The sequence below is a fragment of the Amphiprion ocellaris genome, chromosome 2, assembly GCF_022539595.1.
Source record: "Amphiprion ocellaris isolate individual 3 ecotype Okinawa chromosome 2, ASM2253959v1, whole genome shotgun sequence".
Classification (NCBI taxonomy): domain Eukaryota; kingdom Metazoa; phylum Chordata; class Actinopteri; family Pomacentridae; genus Amphiprion; species Amphiprion ocellaris.
Genome location: NC_072767.1, coordinates 28,462,957 through 28,488,894, shown reverse-complemented (window position 1 = coordinate 28,488,894; position 25,938 = coordinate 28,462,957). Strand labels below are relative to the sequence as shown.

Genomic DNA, 25,938 nt, shown 5'->3' with positions numbered 1-25,938 from the left:
TTAACTCGGAGGACACAGTTTATCGTGGATTTTAAAGTGGATCAAATCCTGTCAGTTTATTCTTAAAAAGCAAATGAAATAATCAAAACTAGCAGAGTTGGAAACTGTGATACAAAACTGAATGTTCAGTGCACCAAAGCTGCCGCCCACCTGTACTGAAGTCTGCTAAGCTCACAATATCTTTCATGCTGATTATACTTCAAAGTTCAACAAAGCATTAACACTTTCCACATGTTTTGCAGATGGTGATTCTTTGTGTGCTTTTTTAATCGCTTCTATTTTTTCATTTGTTGTTGCATGTACTGCAGAAGATCTTTCTCCCACAAGCTGGAGTCCCAAGCCTGGAACCAACCAGTGAAGGAGAGAGGCTCCTCTCCCTGCTTAATGATGCTGATGGGGATCCCACTGCGGCCAGACGGATCTGAATTCACGTAGTCTTTGGCTAAATAGAAAACAAGAATACATTTGTGAACTCATTACTCTTCTGTAATTTCTCTCTTATGTCTGATAGCTTCGTTTATCTTACCAATGTCGTATGATCCACGTTTCTCTGTCTCATTGGCATCTTTACCGACCCAAACGAAGATCTGGTGGGAGAATCAACCAGACAGATTTAGAGCTAAGAAGGCAAGAAAGAAGTGTGCATGAACTGAAACTGAAAACCAAGAAGTAGTGACTTACCTGATCCCAGATATCCAGAATCATGACATCATCAGTTGCCAGATCAATCTGTGTGAATTCACCAGGCACCTCCTCCGCCTGTGTATTAAGTATTGTATGTTTACACACTGCCTTTATGAAAATGATCCTCCCTCACTGTATTCATTTCAAACTGATGAACCTTAATACTCACTATCAGATTGCCAGTCTTGTTTGAGCAGCCAAACAGTCGTGGAGGTCTGATGGTTCTCTGCAGGGCCTTGGAGGTCTGGTAGTCCTTCTTCCCACCCAGTGCTTCCCAGAAAGCAGCTGGAAACAAGGGCAAAAAAGACAGTTTTCCACAGGAAATACTTTACTGCTGCTATCCTGCAGAGAAAAAGCTCTATTTGTGGCACTTACGTGGCTCCTTTGTCTCCTCCACCTCAGTGGCAGCTCCTCCAAGCAGGCTGGTGAGATATTTAGCTGTAGTCATCTCCCCCTCAGTGGCTCCTTTTCCCTTCCACACATACTGATCCTCACTTGACTTCAGCACAAACACATCGTTGGTGTTCAGAGAGGGGGCACAGGGCTCCACCTGGGCCAGAGAGGCACAAAGAGAAGGAGAAATGATGCCAACTGTTCATTATGAAGGGTGAGTTCATTTGGTGTAATAAACGAGGCTGACCTCAACAGCTCGTGTGGCATCAGTCGAGCTCTTGCGGACGTGAAAGAGGCGTGTGCTGCTGGGCGTGCTCTCGCCGCCATCACGGGATGTCCCTCCCAGATGGATGACAAGCTTTCCTTTGAAAATGGTCACAAAATGTGGAGGTTCGTGGCCCTGAGTGACCCGAACCTGCAGAGACAGACAAGTAGCTCAACCTGCATGTTTAATGAAGTCATTGGTGATAAGAAGTGTCTTAATAACAAGAGTAACTCATTTAAGGAACACTTTATTATGGGGAATATGCTCATTCATGTTCTTGCTGAGAAAATGCTACCAGGAACTCTAAAGCTCACAAATCTGGATAGTTGTTTCCTCAAGCTAACCAGCTGCTGGGTCATATTTAACATTATATTAACAAATGGATACGAGAGTGCCATCATTCGTCTCTCTGACTCTTGTCAGATACGAACATTACCTAAATGTTGAACAGAAAAAAACTAAGTAACACTGTAAGTTTTTCTTTTTCCTACCTGTTCAGCTACTCCACCCATGGAATCATCCAGGCTGACAGCGAGAATAGCTGAAGCAGCCAGTTCATCCTGAGAGCACTTCAGCCCTTGCCTATAGCAAAGATACAGAGTGTTCAGAATTCATTCAGTTTTCATGCAAAATGTTCTCCATGAAATAAAAAACAAGATTGAAACCAACAGTATATCCGGGTGTTTCTACAGTGTCCAAATGTTAGTCATTTTCAAACATCAGTCTGTCAGGCCTTCACTTTGGGCCCAGACTGAAACATCTCGGGAACTATTTGTTCCTCAGGAGTTTCTCTTTTGAGTGATGTGTCTGAACTACTGGGTGGATCACAATGAAAGATGGTAAAGACATTTGTGCACACCTCAGATTAAACTACAACAATTCCAGTGGTATTCTGATTCTCATGACTTTATCAGCTCAAAACTAACATTTTGCAATAATTTGGTAAATACCTGCAAATCTAATATTCCCATCAGCACCACGTGTGTGTGTGTGCGTGTGTGTGTGTGTGCGTGTGTGTGTGTGTGTGTGTGTGTGTAAAATCTTAGCATGCTATCATGCTAAGCTATGTTGGGGAACATGTCATAGCCCACATCTGAATCTAACTGAAGTGCTACAGGAGCGTTTCAGTGCAAGAAAACCCTCAAACATCCTGCAACTGGAGAATGCTTTAATGTAAGGGTGAACATAGATCGCAACATGCCAATGTCAGACAGGTGGACAGGTTTTTCTGCTAAAGGGGGAAGTACTTAATTCCGAGGCCATGGAAGAATTGTACATCCATTGATTTTGTTGTTGTTGTTGAATAAATGATTAAAAAAACTCATTTCCCTTGTGGTGTTGTTCATGTGTATCACTTGTGTGCACTATTTCAAACAGGATCTAATGTCTACTTGTCCAAATATGTGAAAAATACAACATTTTCCTTCTTAGTTTTTGAAAAACACAGCGATCCCTATGTCCAACTGCTGGTAAGTGTCGCCAGTACTGAAAAAATGGTAACATCACACACTATAAAAATTTACTTACTTAAATTTTTCATTTGTTTCCGTAATTGTCTCCGTTCTGCAGTTTAGCAGAAAAGTGCCAGATTTTTTTGTTTTTTTTTTTTGTCATGTGACTGCAGATTAGTCACTAATAGGTTCATGGTTGGGTCAAGGTAGAGCTCTCTCTCTCTCTCTCTCTCTCTCCCTCTCTCTCTCTCTCTCTCTCTCTCTCTCTCTCTCTCTCTCTCTCTCTCTATATATATATATATATATATATATATATATATATATATATATATATATATATTTTAACTGAGTCTTGTACGAACTGCTTATTTTTGTCAATATTTTAAGAGAAACATGAAAAATTGATATTTATTAAAATTATAACTTATAGCTTAGCTTTGGTTAATATCTGCAGTAGAACTACATGTAACACATGATTAGTTTGAAAATATGTAATTAGGATAATTTTCACTGTTTTTACAGCTTCTGGCTCTGATAATTGGAGTCATTTTAGTGATTTTTTTAAAAAGACAATATGCCTTTCAAAGCTGTTGGTTAGCATTGGGTTTCAAAAGGTCAATCTCGATGCACTGAGCCCTTCTCCAGTTACCTCTGTATTTACTATATTAATCATTATTGCATTGCATTCGCTCTGTTTCCCCCTGTTGTGTCCTTTCTCCGAGTGTCCCTAGTCCCAGAGCTGGATGCTTCTGATCTGTAGATGCTGTCCCACCAACTGGCCCAGTCTCCATCATGTCCACTGAGGGGATGCTGCTGCTGACCTTCGTCCAGCACACTGCTTCCAGCTGCCCATTTCCATTTCCACCAATCTACTCTGCATCACCCTCACTATACTTGATGTTTTCATCTACACACTGCTTGAAATTTACTACCAGCTACATATGCAGTATATTTAATGCCAGAGCCTTACACCATGGCAGTAAACTTGTGAATCAGTTTCAATGTTAGCTTGTACTTTATATGTATCATCTAACTTATCATGCATGTATCCGATTGTGTGTTATATGTTCCTTGTTCCAAACACCCTCTTCTCCCATCCCTCCCCCTGCTCCACACCCACCCTCTCTATCTATTCTGTCCCTCTCAAACCGCCCTATATAAAGACCCGGGTTCTGCTCAAGGTTTCTTCTTGTTAAAAGGGAGTTTTTTCTTGCCACTGTCGCCTTAGGGCTTGCTCTGGGGGTTCAGGCATATGGGTTCTGTAAAGTGTCTTGAGACCATTTGAATTGTAATCGGCGCTATATAAATAAAATTGAATTGAATTGAACTAACAAAAAGCTGGACACAAAAAAACTATTTGCTCTACCACTTGCCCTGTCAGTTGGATCCCAACAACAAATCTTTGCCCCCCAACAGACATATCGGGCCCTGCTGAATAGGTTGCACCCACCAGAAGTAGATGATATGCCTCTGCCGGCCTGCGGTGTAAGAGTACAGCACCAGGTAACAGTCTCCTCCAAAGAACTGTCCATGAGTGGATTCATCCACAGGTACTTTATTGCCTCCTTCCACGCGCCAAATCTACAAACATCCACCATTGTCATATGTAAACACTGTTGTTGAAGAAATGAATTAACAACATGATCATAGTCAAGCAAAGGTCCATACCTGGACTTTACCGGAGCCATCATCCTCCATGCAGTGCTGGGCAGCCATGTTCTTGTCCTTGTGGAGTTTAGAGGCGTCGAAGGGAATCGCCTGCACATTGGCGATGCTACCAACGGTGTAGGTCTGATGTGGGCCTGTGATGTCTCCTTCCAACCAATTGGAGAAGAACTGCTTAAACAGGGTGCTCTCACTCCCTGCTGGTAATACCTGGATCTGTCAATGGCATGAATACACAGAAGGGTAAGTATATTCAGAAACAGGAAGACGTGACAGGAAGGATGAAGTTCCGCCAGCAGACTGTCACAACATAAATATATTACCTGAGTTCTTGAGGAGTAATTGTGGGCTTTGATGAACTTTGTCGCGGCATCAAATGCTGCTTTGCGCTCAGCTGGAGAAGCATTCTTTCCTGCAATTTCGGGTGTGGGGCAGTGGTTTGAAATGTCAATCAAATTCTGGAAACAACTATGAATGAATCAAGTGGTGAGGAACCTCAGAGCGTGGACTAACAGGCTGTACCTATGAACAAACTCAGCATTGATAAATACACTAAACAGGGTATCCAGAGAAGGTTAACAGAATAGACGTCAAAAGTCTAATACCTTTCCAGACAAATAACTTATTATCTGCTCCATTGTCCACAATGTAGCAGTCATTCTGGGACAGCATTGTTTGTTTGAATGGGTTTTTATCAGCCACCAAAGTTGACTTCATGGAGCCGGCAGCATCAGAAATCTAGAAAGAAAAGAGATGATAACAAATCTACATTTATCGCCTGAACCTCTGATACACTGTAACATTTGTTAACAGGAAGTTTTGACTTAAAGACCAAAGAAAGATAATGTAATAGACTTTCCTCCACAGTCAACTGACCTCAACCTCACTGAACATTAAAGCAAACATTTCTGACATGACATGAAGGTGTCTGAAACATGGATATTGGTTCTGAACAAACTGGTCGAGTTCACGTAGCTCAAGTGCTGCTGTCTTTAAACCAAATGCACACAAATACCAAGAGATTCTGAAATTCGTGGACATTTTTCAGGTTCAACTTTTCAGTTAAATTGTTGTGATGATATCAGTATCATTTGATACTGATAGACTGGTGGTCTCAGACATTTGGAATCTACTGTAAGTGTGGATTTACCAAGTAAAGGGATGCTTCATTCTTGTTCTTCTTTTCAGCAGAAGTATCAGAGGTTCCTGATGGGAGTTCAGGCTTGGGTCCGAGTTCCTGTAAATAAACACAACATTATACTTTACATCCTTCCTGGCATCCAAATAAACCAAATAAATACTTTGTCACAGCCACAGTCACAAACATTCAGAGGTTTCCTGAAATAAAAACGTAAAGTAAAAAAAGAAAAGATAGCTTACATTAAGGACCTCTTCTGGCTCAGAACCTTCATCGATTGGTTCAACGTCAGCGCGACCATTTCGCTCGTTGTCACGGATATCATTGGCTAGCTGAATGGCTTTGAGACGCTCATAGCGATTGCCCTCAGAACCAGACCAGCTGTAGATGGACTGTGGTTTCACAGAGAGGAACCGAAGGAAAGAGATGAAAATAAATTTGTGGTAAAACATTGCAACAACCAAAGCTTCTGTCAAACATTTTTGGGTATATAGTCATGATTCTAAGTCACCTTTCCCAGGTCAATGATGAAGCAGTCTCCTCTGTTGAATGAAGACCACCTGAGCTCCACCTCTGTGGCTCTGACTGTCCGACGACCTTTAACATGTAGGAGGCGCTTGCATGAAGCGTCGTTGGTCACCACATGTTTGAAGCCTGATGATACACCACCTTTCTGTAACAAAGCATTCAAACCTGGATGATAATCCAATGTGTACACGGTAGTATTATAGGAATACTTAATCCAAAGTTACAGTAAAATAGAAGACTGACACCATTCCCATGTTTGTATGCTAAATATACCAGAAGAAGGTTCTCTACAGAGGCCTTTAAAGGTCATGGGGGGTTTCTGAACTATTTGTGCATTTCCTTTCAATAAATTATGTATTCCTTCTGATCCACATGAACGGTTACTGTGAGGGTCCAGTACAAATATAATACACTACCAGTTAATAGAAATACTGCAGAACTCATTGTTTATTTTAAAAGCCTGATCTTGGAACATTATCTGGCCACTGGTGGTGACTACAGCTGCACTGCTCAGGTAGTGCCTGAATATGACTATTACAGGTACTTTAATGGCATTTGTGATTAAATCTATGATGCCATGGACATATACAGATGTACTATTTGATTATTTTTGTCATTAGTGCTATAGTCTTGCAGAGCCAGATCTATCTCCACCATACTATCATTCTGTATCACTCTGCTACAGCGGGGAAAAAAAGACTCTGACTCTGGTTTGTCATTTTTTTGGGTGATGTAAAGCAACAAAAACAGTGATGTGGGATTCGAGTACCATCTTTAAAATAGCCAACTCACTGAAATAACCAAGCAGGCCTTTCTTATTGCAAGATCCAAATATTTTGTTGAAGTTTGCTGTCACATAGCTAAGGAAATTTTGAAAATGATTGGAAGCTGGTAGGGAAGATGAAATGCACAGCAGAAATGTTACGCTTTGACCTGAAGTCTACATCTAGTGAGTCAGACTGTAGGTTATATGGAAGATGTTACCAATGCACAGCAGAAGTTCATAAATATGCCAGTAAGACTACAAGCCTCATTTATTGAAATCATTTATTTCATAAAATTGCTTAACAACACAAAAAAATTTCCATCCTCCCTTGGTAAGGCAACTGGATGTTGTACATGCTCCTACAATTTTAGGTCCACAGGGCACCCACACTGGCACCCTTATCAGTGCAGAGCATACACAACTGAAATCTCTGCCAACTAACCTGTCTGACTTTCCGTTGGCTCCCTGCAGACATGAATAAGATAAAATTAACTAATCATACAGCTCTTTTTGACTTGTTCATTAGACTCCCTGAATCTATTTTTGATGATATACAGAAGGGCTGAATCATCCATATAGCAAATTGTAAAGGCTTCAGTTTAGGAAATATGTTATGCAGTGAGTATTGAACTGAAGTTTAATTTTAAATAATCAAATGCAAATCATCGCGCAATATTTGTCAGAAAAATCGCACTCAGATATTTTAGCAGAACTGATCAGCCCTAATAAAGAGTCATCATCAGAAGTGTTTTATTAACTGTTTTCCTGCAGCCTTGTTTTCTGTGACTGTGCATGGAAAAAATGCTTTTGGACACCAAAGTGACACACAGTGTTTTGGATTGACAGTTAATGGAACAAATATCGTTTGTTGTTCCATTTCAAGTACCAAACAGCAGAATCTTTTCTGAGCAAGAAATCAGCTCCTCTTTTAAATCTGCAATGATGCCATTGGCCATTTGAGGGCAGCAGAAATATATTGTGAACCACAGACATTATAAGAAAGATGGATGGAAATATATTAATTTAACTCCTAACCATTCATTTCTCTGTATCAAGGTTCCATGAATTTTAGCCTTTTATGCCTAAAAATGGCTTGAATATAACTCCACAACTCCTGTTGCCCCCATGATTATATCCATGAATATGCAAATTGGTCTCCACCTCTTTCTAAATTCAACCCCCTGCTACCAGCTGTAGCTCAAGCACACCAGCTCACCTACAGCTCTGCTAAACTACTGTAAAGCTACTCTATGCTATACAATGGTAAGCTGTGATAGTGGCATAGTCGAGCCAGACATGTTTGAACTGGAAACTAATTCTGCAGAAGAAAAAATGATAGAGAGCCACACCCGGCAAGTCCAGAGGATTTGTTTCTTCAGGTTTGTTAGATATGAAACCATGGCTGATTGAATCTGTCGCTAGTGGCCATGGTGTTGTTTTGTTTTGCTCATTACAAGTCTTGTCATTAAATAGTGCCACAGATAACTGCAGGTGTTTCATCTTCAGCACTGGGTCTTTTATTTTACTCTCAGTGAATTATGTGCTCATACATGGTCTTAATCTATTGTGGAAACAACAATAATTAGATCCATATGTATTCTAATATATTTTTGAATTGTCATCAGGTTCCTAATTTTGTGTTTTCCTTTTTGTAACTAAAGATATTTCTGTCATAAATTTCTGCAGAAAAGGCCCAAATTGGTGCATATAGATTCACCAGAATACAGGAAATTAAGTCTCTGACATTAAGTGTCTGATGGTCAGAATTTTCCAGAGAGGACTCCCAAACCCACCCCTAGAGATGCCACTGCTAATTCAAAATTCATTCATGGAAACCTTCCATGGAAAACCTGTGGGAGCAAATTACCACGACTCCACACAGCTCCCTAAATAGCACTGTAGCGAGGACTTCCCACAAATACTTAAACAACCTGTTTAGATGTGGTCATTAAACTGCTTCTTCTGGAACTATAGAATTATTTAATCTCTTGCGGGAACAAGGTCCCAGCTTTTTTGCTTTTGCAATGTTTCAAATGATTTATACCCCAATGAAAACAGTTTGCATACGTGCATATTTCACCTTGTATTTGATGCCAGACCTGAAGTACCCCATGAAGGTGCGTGACTCCTGATTTTGAAACTCATTGTGCTGCACAGGAGCTCCACCCAGGAAGTCGTCCAGCTGAGTTAGGAAAATGACAGCAGCCCCACTCTCATCCTGAGTAGCTTCACTGCCTGCAAAATAACAGATAACGGTGAATAAAACAGACAAAAGAAGGGAATTTAAATTTGAGCCTGAGTTTGCTTTGTGGGTGTCAGAAAATAATTCAATACCAATCCATGAATGAGCGTTGTAAGAGGGAGCTGGGGTGGTATAAAGCAATATGTAGGCGTCTCCAGTGAAGAAGTCGCCATATAATTCACGAGGGACAGGTTTCAAATCCATGTTCTCCACCCGCCACACCTGCAGGCCGGGTTTCTTTCCTGCAGTCTCGAACTCCTTGTGTACCATGGTGCTGAGAGGAGACACTTCTTCATTAACACAAACACCAAGATCACTGCAAGGGCAATAACTTCACTTTTAAAGCAACATTTTCTAGTTCCGACTTCTCAAATGAAAGGATTTACTGTATTTCTTTGTCTCATGTAATCAAAATTAGTGCTGCAGCTAATAAATAATTTCTGTTCACTGTTGATTATTTTCTCGAATAATTGATTAGTTGTTTGCTTTACAAAATGTTGGCATACAGTGAAAATGTTGATCAGTGTTTCCCAAAGCTCTGGGAGACACTTTGTCCACAACTCACAAATATTCAGTTTATTGTCACAGGGGAGGAAAGAAAACTGAAAATACTCACATTTAGGAGGCTAAAATCAGAGAATTTGGACTTCTTTTCCCTTAAAAATTGCTTAAACTGATAAAATAGTTAACACCGAATCAAATAATTGATTAATTGTTGCAGGTCTAATCATCAACGAATCTGCTGGTTGATAGGATAATATCACTTTGGGCTTTCGTAAATTCTAACAGACATTTCTCTCTTTCTTATTAGCGAATAATCAATCACTCAGCGATAAAAAGAGCCAATTATTGCAGCCTTTTTTCTTGCAGGTCTGAACAATCGAAGCCAGGTTCTGACAGGTTTGAATTAAAGCTGCTGATTCCCATTTTTAATCATTGTCAGATGTTGGTTGCGCACATTACAAATCAATAAAAAGTGAATTGAGGCAGTTTTACCACATCTTTAGTAGCTTCAATGAGTTTGCTCTATACCATCTGCTTTAAAAGTCCTCAGTTTTTCTAGAACACACATTCATTGTGCAGCATCATTTGCTTAACCTGTAATACAGGTACTGAATACTGGAACTCAGTGAAAATAAAAAGCCCTGATGTGGCAGGGCGTGTCCTCTCTACTTACCGCCAGAGGTGTGCGGTATTTAGGAGAATGAGGAACCATTCTCCATAGGCAAAGACAAAACCCATGCATCGTATGGTTGTATAATCTGTAACTATTACTCTGTGTCGTTTCCACACAACACGAGAAAATATGAATATAGTGCAAGAACCAACCATTTTCTCCTTTTTCCACACTGGTAAACTGAAAAACTTTCTGGCAACAATCGAAAAGAAGCAAATTTATTCACGCATTCTGCTCTTGTCCTAAACTTATTTAGCTTCCTTTAATACAAAATCCTATATACCAACATTGACATATCCCACGCCATTGTATGTGTCAAATTTGCAGGGACTTGTTGCCGCTTCTTCAAAACAAACATGTAAAAGGCGACAACAGGTTTCAGCAGCACTCTACAAAAGGTGCAACAGGCAGGATATAAGAAATTTTCCCTTACCTTATGAGGACAGAAGTCTGATGCTGGGTATGAAGAACCTGTAACGCTGCTCTTCCTGTGATCCACCCAGGCTGCCTGCCATCAGACCTGCTTTATAGGCTGGAGAGGCGTTTCCAGCTGCAGCACACCCTCTGCAGAGAGGACACACACAGCTCTATTCATACTGCAAAGACTCCTGAACAAAGACAGATACTGAAGAACAAGTTTCTCATACTTACTTATTTACATTTTGTAGTACTTTATACTTCTACTCCATTACATTTCACAGGGAAATACAGTACTTTTTTTTAACGTTACTTGACATCACATATATTTTAACAGAAAGATTTTACATGAAAACATTTAATAAACTCAAAAATGTATTGGCGTACTTAAGCAAATTATCTTCATCCATCCCTGGAAACAATGCTGGAGTAAAGCTAAAACCTCAGAGTGCAAACTTAAACCCTATAATTGTACTGACTGAAGCTTCATATATTTCCACTAAGATCCAGTGGTAGGATGTAAAGATTTACTCTTAATTCTTAAAGTACTTTTAGTCTACATTGCTGTTTTTCCTTTTTTTGCTACTTCTGCTGCACCACATTTCAATGTTCTGTCACTCCTCTGCACTTACTTGAGAGCTTCAGTTGCTGGCTGTTAAGCAGCGCTTACATACAAAACATACAATTAGATTTAAGTTCTGCTTTAGACTAAATAGTACAACCTCTGCCAGCCACAACTTCCAATCTTTAATACTAATGCACTGGATATACTGTTTATATACTATAGCAAATATAACACTAACAGGGGGCATTTTTCTGAATGACAAGTCCTTTTATTCTGGGTCCTTTTAGAACTTTTTTTTGACATATGTAAATTATCTGAATACTTCTTCCATCTCTGCCAAAATTCATCATGATGCAGTCATGCATGCAGTCATTTTAAATGAAAGAAAGCAAAAAGAAATATGGCAGATTGGACTCCTGAGCTTAAATGTAACTGCAACTAAACTTAAATGTAAATGCAACTAAATCTGACACACAGTAATATCATGGTAGCAGTCAGGTGACATTTTTAAAAGAGTTAATTTTTTGTCACATCCGTTTGCAGTTCCTCCTGAAGAATTACAGGGAAGTTGCAGGAATAAATGCTTGATTTGGTATTAAAATCATGGTGCAGAAGTGAAGCCATATTAATAAAGGAAGAACATACCAAAGCGCTTCAGAAAAATGCAACAATAGTTGTCAGTAACCATTACAGGGAGTAATTAGTCTCACATTAATGATTTAATTTCTGTAATGCAGGGAATAAAAACAAGACTTAATATGGGGCATTGAGTTGTCTGAGTCCCAATCAGTGGATCTGTAATGGCAAGAACAACTGGCCATCTCTCAGAGCTCATTAGACTGTTCGCCCCCAGACAAACACTCGTCTTCTCTGCTTGCATAGCTGATTTGGCAATTACAAATCAACTGTGCACGCGTTTGAGTTCAGGGCGCGATTGTCTGACACAGGCCTGCCAGCAGCCCCAGTTTGTGACCACTCTGACTCCCATGTGGCGGCTTGACAGAATGCAAAGGCACAAATCTCTCCCCTGAGCTCCGGCAGTCACCTCAGGTTAGGGCTGGCTCCATCGCTCCTACTGTTGGAGCTGCATCAGCACATTCTGCCTCGTTGTTCAGTGTACACACAACACACACAGTCGGTGTCTGGGATATAAGGCCTCGCCTGCACAAGACAAAACACATACACAATCCTGCATGGTGAGTGAGCATAGTGGCTGAAAACTACGGGTTACTTGTTCAGACTTGAGTTCGTGTTGCATGTTTCATAAGTGCTGCACGGTGTCATAATCGATGCGGCTGCAAACTTCCACACAAAGGCACAAACAGCCGACAGCAGCATTTTGCTGGAGCACTGCTGTGAAGCATATGGCACAGTCTGATAGCAGGGCTTTGTCCTGGTTCAACAGGGGATACATGCAGATACATGAATCAGTGAGTCAAAATTGCCTGCAGGTGTATCTCGGTTTTAATTTCCTGCAGCAGAACTTACTTGTGTAGAAGAGATTTTGCAGCTCTCAAGGGTCAGAATCATTGCTACTTCATCAAGCAGTTTATTGAAATTAGGCTTCAATCTCCTCAATGCAGTTAAAGGAATAGTTTCAATCTTTAGGATTTGCTTTCTTTCCAAGAGTGAGGTGAGAAGATTGATACCGCTCCCACTTTTGTTTAAAGCAATATTAAGCCACATGCAGCCTGTTAGCTTAGCTTGAAGTAAAGGCTGAATGCAGGAGGACACAGCAAACCTCATGGACAGACAAGTTCACCTTTTTACACATCAGTGCTTCCTCTTGCTACTTGTCAAACTGAGCTAAGCTAACCCAGCTGTGGCTGTAGTTTCATATGCAAGCGTAACATGAAGATATTAGGTATTAAACCTCTCATCCAACTCTTTGCAAAAATGAAAATGAGCTTCCTTCCTAAAACATTTCTTTGACACTTTTGTCTACAGATAGCAAAACTACAGCCACAGCTGTCAGTGCAGTCACTGAACTCCACCCTTGGGCTTACATAAGAAATAAAACAGGGCAGCAAGCTTTTTATTGTGTATTTAGATGAAGATTGCAGTGCAATATTGTTGGATTATGTGCAATTCCCATGAAGCCACTTATAACACTCTGCAGTTAATTTAACAAAGTTTACTTTAGATGTATACGGGATTTACACAGGATATAGAGAAGAGGAACAATGATGACAATATTGCATAATACTGCAAGGAACGAGGTATTTGAGCTTCAGTATGTGGGTTCACCTGAGGAGTGCAGTTGAAGGGCAGGTCAGGACTCGTATGATTGTATCTCCTGCTGCAAGGTACTGCAAGTGTGGATGTATTCTGCAAGGTACATTTATTGAGGTATTCATGTCAGAAGTAAAGCAAAGTCACAAAGGAAAATAGAGTTAATGAGGTATATATATGAAGGTATACAGATGCAGTACCTTAATACGGCTGTTTATGACATTAAAGGGGTCCTGCACTGATTTTACACAAAGAATTTACTAATCGTGGGGAGTACCAATCAGCAAACTATGCACTTTGCAGGTTCTGTAGCTGTGGAGGGTTTGGGTGTTTCAAAGTCGGGAAGGGTCAAATAAAAAGAACTGTTTCATACACTTTGGTCGAAACACTTTTTTTTTTTAGATGCACACGCTTTATTTGACAGTTACAGTGAAAAGAAACGTGAGACAATGGAGCAGGGAACTGACATTCAGTGAACTATGTTTAAAGTTGTTCTCCTGACAACAGGAACACTGAGAGCAAGACCATCTTGTAGAAAAAAGTTAATCAAAAGTAAACCCTGTCCATCACATCTGCATAGAAAATTATTTTTAACTGTCTTCTGTGAGGTTTACGGGGCTTGATGCAAAAGCATTGGAAAGTATTACCAGTCAAACGTCCAACAATACTGTACAATATAAAGGGAGCGATGTCCCCACCAAGATTACTTAAATAAACAATAAAATAGTGAAAGAACAAAGAAATCAGTTCAGCTGGTTGACTGATTTTGGCAAAAGAGCACCACATCAACAGCTATGCCATGCATCACCAACAAGAATGTCAATATAGAACTTCCTTTTTTTAAAGCATTGCATTGCCAGTGTTTCCTCACTTTCTACAACATCACAGTTTTGGCAAATTAATTATTATTCATGGTTGCATCAGTAAACCAGGACCAGGACATGGTTAAGTTAAGCAAGAGGTGAATAACTCCAGTCTTTCACACAGGTTGATTCACCTCGATACATAAAGGACTTGGGCAAAGGCCCCATAACGCAGATGCATTTATTAGTGATATTGAGCAGATCAACACATCAGGACCTCCCTGTGTGAGCTCCCATCAGTTTTATCACATTCACTTGCAGAATTGGCAGCTGCTGTACTAGTTTTGTGTGCGTGACATAAAATTAACTCCCCAAAGCAGCAGGTATGTGTGTGAAAGTCAGTGTATGTCAGCTTTGAATGCCACTTATTTTTCCAAAATCGCTTTACTGCAATTCTCAATAGTTTATGGCTATTCAATAGTAAATTACCAAAGTACACATATAACACCTGCTTAACCCAAATAACAAAGAATAACTTTCCATTTAATTTTGACGTGGGTTAAATACTGTTTAGATTATAAATCATCTATCCTCCAATCCTGCCAGATGAAAAGATGTAAATCTGTCTTGCAGGGTCGATAGTTGTCACTTTATGTGTCGACATGCTGAGGTCACAACATCAGAAAGTTAAAATTTCAAGGCCCGTATGAATAACTACTGTCAACCAAAGAAATGATGCTTCTAAAGCTGTTGACAATGTGTTCTATGGATTATTCTGAGAAAGTAGCTGCGGCTGTGATCGCCACATTCATTTTTGAGATGCTTTTTGGTTTTAGAGAATGTTGCAGAACCGTCACAACAAGGACATTTGTCATCGTTCTGGCAGGCAATGTGTTTGTCTTTCTGCTACAACAATAAACTTAGCATCAACTCGCACAAACAATTCCAAACCATTTATTAAATTGGCTGCTGTTGTTTCACCACTACTTTCCCAATCTGACAGAGGATTCATTATGCAACACGTTAAAGGATATTATAGCAGCAGACTAGTGGTGTGAAGAGAATGTCACTGAGTACATAAGGTTGTGGTAAACATATGTGGGTGGTGCCACTGTACCTGAAGGCATCCTTCCAGAAGTTTTCATAAAGCTATTACCCTTGAACAAAGAATATTGTTGGCAGGTAGACTAACCTGTTTTCTCTGTTTTCTCCTTTCAGTGTAAATGTACTGCCAGGGAACTCTGCACAGCAGTTTGTTAAACTGACTTAAAAGTATTTAATTATTAGCCACATGAACTGCAGCAACACAAGGCTGAAGTGAAAGGCAGAGAACCTGTATACAGAGGCAGGAAATCCGACTGATAAATCCCTGTTCAACTAAAAGGCAGAAATGGCAGGTGAGAAATTCTGACTTATTTTGAAGTAATTTTTTTTTTTACATTTCAGGAGATACTTTTTCTCGACATTCTTAGGTCTTTACAGTGGCCAAGGAGCACAGCTTTCAATGTATTGACTGAGTTTCAACTCATTACTTTCAACTGATATGTCATTTTATAGTACTGGTAGAATCTTACAGTTTTTAAAACATTTTTGTTTACAATTTACTGTCAATAAATAATCACAGTTTGTAGTTTTCTGTACAATTAAAACATGTCATATCAACTACCTTAAATGGCTAACATTTTCATTTACCTTAATTGTATGCCCACAGATCAGAGAAATTTGTAAAGCTGAGGGACAATTTGAAATGGTGGACGCTGTAAGACAGATTTGAAACCAGTAAACAAGGACTGAGTAAACTGCTGTGCCTGAGCCTTCTTGCCTGTTGTACTTTGGTTTAGCCTAAGCTCAGCCAGGTTGCTTTTCTCCTGCTCTCTGTGCTCAAGTATACAGAATTTTATGACTGAAGAATTCCTAATAAAGTTGCTCTCGTTTACATATTTTACTTCTAACATGTTAAATGGGCTCCATTTATCCATTTATTATTTTTATTTTACAAATTGTCCCTCAGTCTTCAGTCACACTATGGGAGGGCACTGGTCTACACTGCTCAAACACACATATACATGACTTTTCTAAACAAGTTTCATTAATTTTATAGACAAATTCATGTAAAAGTAATAGCTCAGTCCTTTTTTTTCTGTTAATTGGCACTTACTATATCTAGTTCTAGTAAATGTGTTTCATGCTTTACATACAAACAAATATATTAGTGAAATCACAATTAGAATTTTATGGTTATTCACAGTTACAGAGTTTATATATATATATATATATATATATATATATATATATATATATATATATATGAACACACAATTATATACAATACAATTGTGTATAATATAGTTGTATATATAATTACTGCTTGTTTTCTTCTCCACACTGCTCTCTGAGAGTCTCCAGTGCCCCCTGTGGGCTCATTATCAGTGAAAATCCACAGCATATCTGAACGAATCTGTCTGTCACTGTATGATGAGGAAGGTTTGTGCGACAATTTATTACGACATCACACCATCTTGTTTCTTTCGCAAATTATGAAAAACCAGCTTCAGTTTGCTTTTTCAGCTAAATATAGACGCAAACATTCAACGTACAACAGTGATCACTAAAATTGGACAAAAGCATGAAAGTTATGTTATAAGCCAGCGGAAAATGTCACTGTAAATCAAAGACAGGAGAAGTAAATGTGTATAACAAGCAGTCTATATGAGTGGTGTTATAATTACAGTTTAACATGGAGGTCAGGGTCAGAGAATGAAAATTCCCCCACAGCTTCAAAGCATGTGACACTGTGTGAAACAAGCTGTACTAAATTGGGATCACATCTCAGCCACAGGGAAGGCGCAAAATACAGCTTTCAGATGACTCACCACAGGAAACAGACAACAGCCTATTGATCCCAGGGGGAGTCCAAACACTGAAAGCTTCTGCGCTGCACTCGGCTACTTTTCTGTCATCTGGGAAAGAATATAGTACAAAAAAACCAACAGAGAAAGAAATACAATAGTGTTTTTCTCTGCTTATAATTCTCTAGTCCTGTCTGTAGTACAATTTTTAATGTTCACCCTGCTGAATGTTATATTTGTTTGCTCATGACAATGATTAAACAGATAAGCAACAGTGTTTTTTTGTTTGTTTTGTTGTTGTTGTTGTTTTTTGCTATATACCACTCCGACGAAGATATTAAAGCAAAATAATCAACTCATACATTGGAATCAGCTTGTAGGAATTTAATAGCAACACAAGTAGTGGATAAACATACAACTCTGTAATATAAAAGATGTCATTTATGGGCAAGAACAGGCTGATCCAACAGGCTGCAGATGGAAAATGTCCAAATAAAGTTAACATCATAGAAATTTTTTCTACTTACAAACAGATAAGCATATATAAATGTGAGGAAGTCAACAACCTGGAGGAAACATTTATGGGAGGTTGTTTTTCAGAGCTTCATTATTGCTTCTGAGAAGATATAAGAGTGAGCTCCATTTTTCAGACAGGAGATAGTAAAAGTAAAATTTGAAATATCATTTAACATAAGTTCAAACTGTTGGTCCCAAATAATCAATAGAAATTTATAATCATCTTTGGATTATTTCCAGAAGACACAAAGAAGCAGGTCATGTCAAATTCAGTGCATTAGCATGAGGCCTTTAGAGATTAAAGCATGAATGAGGAAGAAAGAGAAGAAGAGGCTATTTGCAACCATCAATAACATCCAAATAATGAGAAATCAAGGCCTCACTGATGAAGGAGAACAACGAAAGCATGGTTTCTTCTCACCACTGTTTGTGTTTAGGTCTTCTTAGATGTAATATCTGCATGGCCTTGTTGGCAGGATGTTGGGCGTCACGTGTGCTGGAGCTGGAAAAGGTCAACAGCTGGTTCTGAATGAAAAGGTTGTTCACCTGAGCCCAGCCGCCAGCTTCTCCATCGCCGCTTTGCGTTCCTCTGCCTTCTGCTGTGAACGCCGCAGGACGTTCCTCAGCTCCTGCAGGTGGTCCAGCGTCCCCACCAGCTCGCCCTTCACCGTTTTCATCTGACTCTCCAGCATCTGCGTGTGATGAAGCGAGTTTCTCCTGTATCGTCTGCTGGAGCGAACCTTTTCCTCCAGGTCCTCCACTGCAGCAAGCAACAAGAAATTTCACACACCGTGAACAACAACAACCTAGATTAAATGTGTAAAAATAGATGATTTTGTTTGTGATACTGACCCATGTTCTCCTGGTAGCCCATACTCTCTGAACTAGACTCTGTCTTCTTGTCCAGCAGGTTCTTGGTCTGCTGCAGCATCTTCTCCATCTTCACCAGTTGAGCAGCTTTAGTGTCGCTGTCGCGACGAATTTTAAGCAACTCCTGCTCCCTCTGCGTCAGCTCACCGTGAAACTTACTCATGTCGAGTGTTGAAAATCTGAACAGCGCAACCTGAAGATCAATGCTGAGAGACCGAATGACCTGCAACACAACAGCCAGCAGCCTCACTGAACACAAGACAGAAGGATAACGTCTCTAAAACTAATCTCAGCATCCAATGAAGCTTCACACTTGAAGCGTCTGACCAACAAAGAAGTCTGTTTCTGCTGTGGTAGCAAATGAAGCACAAATCAGCTGCACTGTTGTTGATATTTGGCTGTTTATAGGCCAAAGCCTCAGCACATGCCCGGAAGTCATCAGAAAACAGCAGTCTCTCAGTGTGTACCATTACAATTAGAAAGTCATAAGACAAATTTCACAAAGCCCTCCAGAAAAACAGAGCATTTCCCCACAGCTGACAAAGTTCTTGGGAAGATGTTGTCCTTTTGTAGGATTTAAAGCAATTAAAATACCTGCCTTTCTGAAGAAGACCTTTAAAACTGTTACATTACATGGCAACAATGATCTATTCATGACTTATCGATACACAGTAGTGCAGACAAAAACTCTGGGAGTGCAGCGCCGAGACTGCAATCTGCAGTGCCATCTTGGATACATGTGTTTAATTGCACATTTACAGTGTGTTCCTCTCACACTGCATGATTTCAGTATTTCTCTCAATCCTAAGTGCCTCACAACCCCTCTGTCTCCACTTTCTTGGCAGCTTGTCTTTGCTGTTTGGGCACTTATTATTTGAGATGGGAGTGGAGTCACAGTATAGAGCTCAGCTGGAAGTCCTGTGATGCATAATTTGGGCCAAATTTTCTTTTCATTCTGGAGGAAGCAACAGTGCAGAGTTGCATCTAAGCCATTTTAAGGTAAGAAGCGACTATTTAAATGCAAGAAATACATAAATTTGTGACTTTGATAAGTAAATCAAAGACAGAAGAGAGACTTTAAAAAAAAAAAAAGCGTTGCTTAGTGATCATCCAACTGCAGGTAGGAACAAGACCACAAACAAGTGACAGGGATAGAAAAATCATGAATCATAGAAGCACCTGCCACAGTGTCATGACACCCAACACAAAGTCAGAGCTCAGTCCAGCTACATTAAAAATTGTTTTTACCTTTAGGTAATTAAATTACCAAATCATATAGTTAAAACTATATATTGTTATGGTGGGTGCAAAGGCTCAAGAGCAGGAAATAAGATTCCGAAAACAAAAGCAGTTTAAAAGGTATTTATTTACGACACCAAGATAAATACAAAACAATTCCAAAACCAGAATACTGAAACCGGAAACTAACTAAGGTGTATCCGCAAAACAGATGGAACTAGAAACCCTCTAGAGGTAAGGTGGGCTAACTACAGGAACTAGGAAAAACAAAAAACGGAACGCCCACTGTTGGTAAAAACCAAAGCAGGAGTTCAACGAGAAAACACCAAACTAGATATATACACAATTTCTCGGCTAATGTACTCCTGATTACCAAAAATTCCTAAGAACAAAAAAGAAACTAATTTCTAGCTAGAGAGATAAACCGCTAGAAACAGCTATAACCCCAGAATCAAGTTAACACAACCTTCACAGCTCAAACTACCAGGCCTGGTCTATCGGTCTGATAATGCAAGGCTGGAGAACTTAACTGAAAGTCCTAGGTGAACAGAGTCCAAGCTAGAAGCCAGAATCGAGCAGTCCAGAGGGAAACGGATTTCCTCCTTGATGTCACTCAGTCTGCGGTGGTATGACTGGACTGCCAGAGGATGACCTGTGACTGGCTTCAGGCAAGGGGAGTATGTCGTTCCAGATGGAGTGATTGGTGTTCCTGTGACAGCGGCAGGTGTGCAGAGAAAAAACAGGATTACAAAATAGCTCCAGAATAAGTGGCACAGACTGAAAAGTGCGAAACACTAACTGAGGATGGAATTCAACGGTCCGGCTCCGAATGAAGACTGACGTTTCATCTCATAGGGAGCCCGAAGCAGACGATTGTATGACTTCCACCTGCACTTCATCTTGCTGATTACAAGTCGTCACACCTGCCGCCACTCAGCTCCACCACTGAACACCTAGGAGAGAAAGAGAGAGACCAGGCCCAAGGGAGGGAGGAGCTGCCACTAGCCACAACCAGAGGCTGTGACATATATATCTATTCACAAAATTTCAAGTGATTTATAAGATATTTGTTGGATTTTGTATTTATTGCTGTTGCCGTATTTGTTTTTGCTCTTATTCATATACAATTTTATCTTATTTACGAGGGCATTTCAAAAAGTTCTCGGCCTCACCAATAAACCATCAAGGAGAAAGATTGTTCTTGCAGTATGGTTTCTTTATCTTCAATGGTCCACTGATGATCAAGCTTCAGTATTGAGTCACATCTTGAGCCTCAAGATACTCCTCAACAGCATGCATGATGTCATCATCACTCTGAAAATGGCAACTGTGCAAGTGGGATTTCAGTTTGGGAAACAAATGGAACCCTGAAAGGCTAATTGATGATTAGAAAACCCTTGGGCAATTATGTTAGCACATGAATAAAAGTGTGAGATTTCATGGAAAACAAGAAATTGCCTAGGTGACCATAAACTTTTGAACCGTAGTGTATAATTTAAAGAGTTGAGTAGTCAGGGCAGATGCATTTCAATACATTTGAATCCACAGCTATACCTTTTAACTGTATATAACCTTAAACCTGAATAGGTGAGTGCAAGGCAAAAAACAAAAAAAGTAAAAAATTTTTAAAAAATACTTTGCAAACCACTAAAGTAAATAGGTGCTAAATATAGAAGTGCTTTCCTTTTGTTAGTGGTCAATCTGCTCTGCATTTCTACAAAATATCATTAAAATTAAACCGTATATTATTAACAAATTTTTCATTAGTTTGATCTTCTTTATTTGAGCTTGGGGGCTGCTACATGCAGGCTAGAAGAGTCAGAAAGTTTTGCAAGATGAACATGCTGGGTTTTTTTTTCTTGGGATTTGGTGACAACAAAAACACAAAAATAGAGCAGAATGACCGGATTTATTCTTTAAATAGCTTGACAGACCATTGTAGCGTCGAGTGCTGCTTGTGAAATGTCTGTCCGTCAGCGAGGCAGTCACATTGTGTGGGAGGGCTGCTGCCTCGGCTAAATTTAGTTCACAGCATGAAATCCTTCTCGTACGTTGTATGAATTACATGGTGAAGTCGCTCCTGCATCTGTGACACAGTGGTCCCCAATAAATATGACACAAACCTGAATTATTTAAACTACCATCCATTGCCCTCTATAATCTCAGCATGCAAACAGTCCTTCTAGTCCTCACAGATTGTTTAAATCATTCAGTGCTCTCCAGTCGGATGTATTTGATCCTCTACAAGCAGAGAGTTCCCTCAGAGTATTTTATGCAGCGCATATGGAAGAATATTTATGGAAGAGAGTTCCTGGAAATGTGCTGTTCTGGCTTAAAATTACATAACAGATGGTGCGCATTACTTTAAGAGAATTTTATGTAAATGCGATGACTAATGTTTTCATGAGGAGCCTGTGGAGAGAGATAGTGAAATATTGCTTAGAGTGACCCATTTATGTCCCACTGATCTGGATTTTGGAGGCTTGTGACGAATGGAGCTGTTGAGGGCAGATTTAGACAGCTACAGCGAGAATGGCATCGTTGGTTAATAATTCATTGGGTGAACAACTCCTGACACAAATTCTGTGAAACTGTGCAGCTAATTGCTCTTTTTGGGGAAAAATACCCAGATTAGTGTGTTAAGTTGTTGCTTTTACCTGGTGGTCAGGTGGATTTACTGTTCCAGTGGCTCCAGTCAGCACCAGGCTTTGAAGCACTTTAACATACATAAAAACACAACAAGAAACACACAGCCACATAATCAGGCTTGAGCTGCCTCATCTGGGTCACATCCTGATATGATCAATAATTCCATATTCATATGTTTTTTGCATTCATGCACTTTCAGGAACACAAGAGTTTCATTGATAATCAATGTACATCATTGCTTACTTGCGTTTTAACACAGCTGCCTTTTATTGGTTGCTTGTCTGACTGGATTGGCCTGAAGCAAGAGATGTATTATTTCTGAAAAACATCCCTTTTAATTTAATAAACTTTTCATTTTCCTTGTTTTCCTGTTTTTTGAATGACACTGCTTTATTGTTCAAATAAGCAAAATTGCGCCTGTGATAAATCAAAGTGTTATTAATAGGCTGTTATGTGACATTTTATTATTTTGTAATGGAGCCACATGGGAACTGTGGGAAAGCTTCAGTTGGTGTTTGTGCGAAGAAAAAGATGAAACATATGCCTGTAAGCCAAACAAGAAGTCATTTTAAATTCAGTCTTAAGTATTAGATTAGTTGTCAGAAATGTTTTCATGTCGCATCTCAACTTCAGTCGGTAAATACAGCAAGCGTGTCTGATTCCGATCCTCCACATAAGAGGGTGATAAATTGTATCATTCCCTGTTTCATAAGGTTTGGGTTTATGTTTTTAAAAATGAGACAGATTGTCTTTTTGCATGTTTCTCCTGGAGAAATGAGGCGCCAAAGATAAAGTGCAAGTCACACAGCAGAAGAAGAGAAGAAGCCTCAGAAAGCCTGGGAGGTGAGTGAATTCATGTAGAGAAAAGCAATAACAGCACGATGGGACGATTAAAACCTGAATCGCTCATTAAACCAGAAGATTATATTGATTAGGGAGCAGCCTAAGTTCATCTGTAATCACTGCAATCAGTAGCTGCTGATTAACTCTGCTTGATGCCACGGAGATGAGAGCATCTGTGCATAAGAGAGAGCAGCACAGGAACATGGAAAAATGTTCATCAGTGAAGGTGCAACAAAGTCAAGTGTGCAACTTGCAGAGGATGTTGTGGCTCTCAGTGTTTGTGCAGAACATCCTGAAACCGTAATTATGATATATACAGATCATCCACAACACTGGGAGGCCAACATTGATCAGCTTGTTAGAATTCAAAGTTCTATTGTTCAACATTGGTACCTGTTATTTGTGTGGCTATTACTCTGACACAAGCACCCAAACACTGCTGCAGACCAAACACATCTATCATATATTACACATACAAAAACACATACACAACTAGCCATAATTTATCATTTCAACCAACATACTCATAGCTTATTTAGCCTTTGTTGAAGTACTTAAGTTCTATTTGTTGTGTGCACATTTGGATAACATTTGTACGTTTAGCATTGTTTTAAGTTGTATTAATGTTTTCTTTATTTTACCTGTTCAGAGGTATCCAGTCCTCTACAGCTGTGGTCATCTGGTCTGGCTTCAGGCAAAAGATGCCGCTGTGAGAGCACCAGACTTTCAAATCAGAGCTGACAATCAGGCCATGCCAAGTGTCCACTCAAGGGGGGGCCAGGATTTATTTGATTTAAATATTATTTTCACTATTTGACTTGTGTTGGGTCTTACGATATACTTTTGGTCTGTTTAATATTGTTCTTTGTGATTGAGTAGGCCAATTGTGCTGTTGTGTGATCTTTGTTGTTGGTTTAGGTGCAGGTGTTTATTTGGTCTCATCAGCCATATATAATCCACTTTTTCAGCATTTGTCAGGTCAGCTATGAGTTTTGTGCAGTGCAGTTGGTTTACTGGGTTATTTTGTTGTGACACAGTTAAGTTCTGTTCATCTGGTTCTTCTATGGTCCTACAATTTAGGATTTGCTTTTTTACTTTGTCATTTTTAGGTGAAATAAAACCAGCGTTTTGAATCCACCTGTGAGTCCGCATGCTTTGCGTCTCAGTCCTTCACAAAATCCCTTGATGGCAACAGTCTCCCCCAGCAGGACACTGCACCAAACCACACTGCAAAAACTGCTCAGGAATGGCTCAAGAAACCCGACCAAGAGCTCAAAGTCCCGATAACATTCTCACTTGCAACAGGAAATAACCTGGAGTTCAGTGTCTTGCCCAAGGACATTTCAGCACATGGACAAGAAAAGCCAGGGACTGAACCTCAAACCCCATGACTGGTTGTCAATCTACTAACTACTGATTTTTGAATAATCAACTCCACCTGTCTACATGTTAAAGTGTCCTTAGACAAGACACTGAACTGTATGTTGCTCCTGATGTTTAGACCAGCAGCTTGCATGGCTGCTCACTGTGCATAAGAGACAAACTCTGAGGTGCAACACAGTATAAATGTAGGTATTAACATTTACATTTCTGAAAAAAAGGCTATATAATTACCTTCATCAATTCAGCACTTTCTAATTAAACAGGAAGAAACAGTGTTTGCTGGAGACTATTAAACATTCGCAGCTCTACTGAGTAGTTACTGCAGCAGGACTGTGCATGTGGGATTAACTGGAAATAAACTGCAGTGTTTGTGTTCATGGTTACAAAGGCGCCTGTCACCCGGTGCAGCAGTGTGGCTCACTGATGTGTTTGGAAGCTGTTAGACAACAAAGAAGCGCTGCAGCACACAGCAATAAGACATACCCTTAATCGTAGGCGTAGATTTTGTGTGGGACACAGCAGATGCATCCCCCTCAGTATTCAGAACATGTGCATTTGTTCTCCTCCCAAAAAGCATGAAAGAGGCAGAATGCTTTTGTGTTGAAAAAATAAGACAGATGCAAAACATGCTTTAGACAGGGGAGGATCTTTTTTTCTTAAGCACTAGATCTGTTTTTGATCAGTGAAATATCAGCCAGTACAACCACTGAATCTACGGTGGAAAACATAATTAGATGCATATATATTCCATCATATACTGAACTTTCAGCTGGTGCCAGAGTTTTGTGTTTTCTTTTACACAAGTAAAGACATTTCTACAATAAATTGATGCAGAAAATGAACAAATTGGTACATAAAAACTGCAGAAAGGCAGGAAATTAAGTGTTTGATACCAAGACCCCCAGCACACGTCTCCAATATTCAGATACACCTATACTTGTTAGTAGGACATAACCACTGTTCATTTTGATTTAATTATTAGGTTTCTTCACATTGAGAAAAATATATAGTATTTACATATTAATCTAATGAAGATCAAACTTTGCCGTCTCTCTTAATGTCAAAACCCCTCATCAAAACACTCCAATGCAAAATGAAAAAGAAAAGGAAAAAGATTTGTGATTGGAAAATAACGAAATCAAATTTAAAAGGAAATTAAGAACAACATCTTCTTGGTGTGATGTTTTTTTTTTTGTTAAAAAAGAAGCTTTAATCTTGTGATACTTCCAAAATAAAACCACTTTGACACATCCTGAATGTTCC

The 25,938-nt window shown here is 39.6% G+C and overlaps 2 protein-coding genes across 2 annotated transcripts; both read right to left on the bottom strand.

Moving 5' to 3' along the window:
• Positions 1-5: 5 nt before the first annotated feature.
• On the bottom strand, positions 6-10,902 carry scinla (scinderin like a). The gene is made up of 17 exons (XM_023287483.3): positions 10,743-10,902; positions 9,225-9,406; positions 8,971-9,125; positions 6,108-6,269; positions 5,839-5,988; positions 5,609-5,695; positions 5,064-5,196; positions 4,782-4,870; positions 4,462-4,674; positions 4,244-4,374; positions 1,834-1,924; positions 1,325-1,492; positions 1,060-1,234; positions 854-969; positions 682-759; positions 527-587; positions 6-442 (listed from the first exon to the last, which is right to left on the bottom strand). Exons 2-17 carry the CDS (start codon positions 9,400-9,402, stop codon positions 276-278), a joined length of 2,154 nt encoding a protein of 717 aa, XP_023143251.2. The 5' UTR covers positions 9,403-9,406; positions 10,743-10,902; the 3' UTR covers positions 6-275.
• A 6,642-nt stretch (positions 10,903-17,544) lies between these two features.
• si:ch73-389b16.1 (uncharacterized) lies at positions 17,545-18,908 on the bottom strand. The gene is made up of 2 exons (XM_035955918.2): positions 18,544-18,908; positions 17,545-18,451 (listed from the first exon to the last, which is right to left on the bottom strand). Exons 1-2 carry the CDS (start codon positions 18,722-18,724, stop codon positions 18,234-18,236), a joined length of 399 nt encoding a protein of 132 aa, XP_035811811.1. The 5' UTR covers positions 18,725-18,908; the 3' UTR covers positions 17,545-18,233.
• Between the last annotated feature and the right edge of the window lie 7,030 nt (positions 18,909-25,938).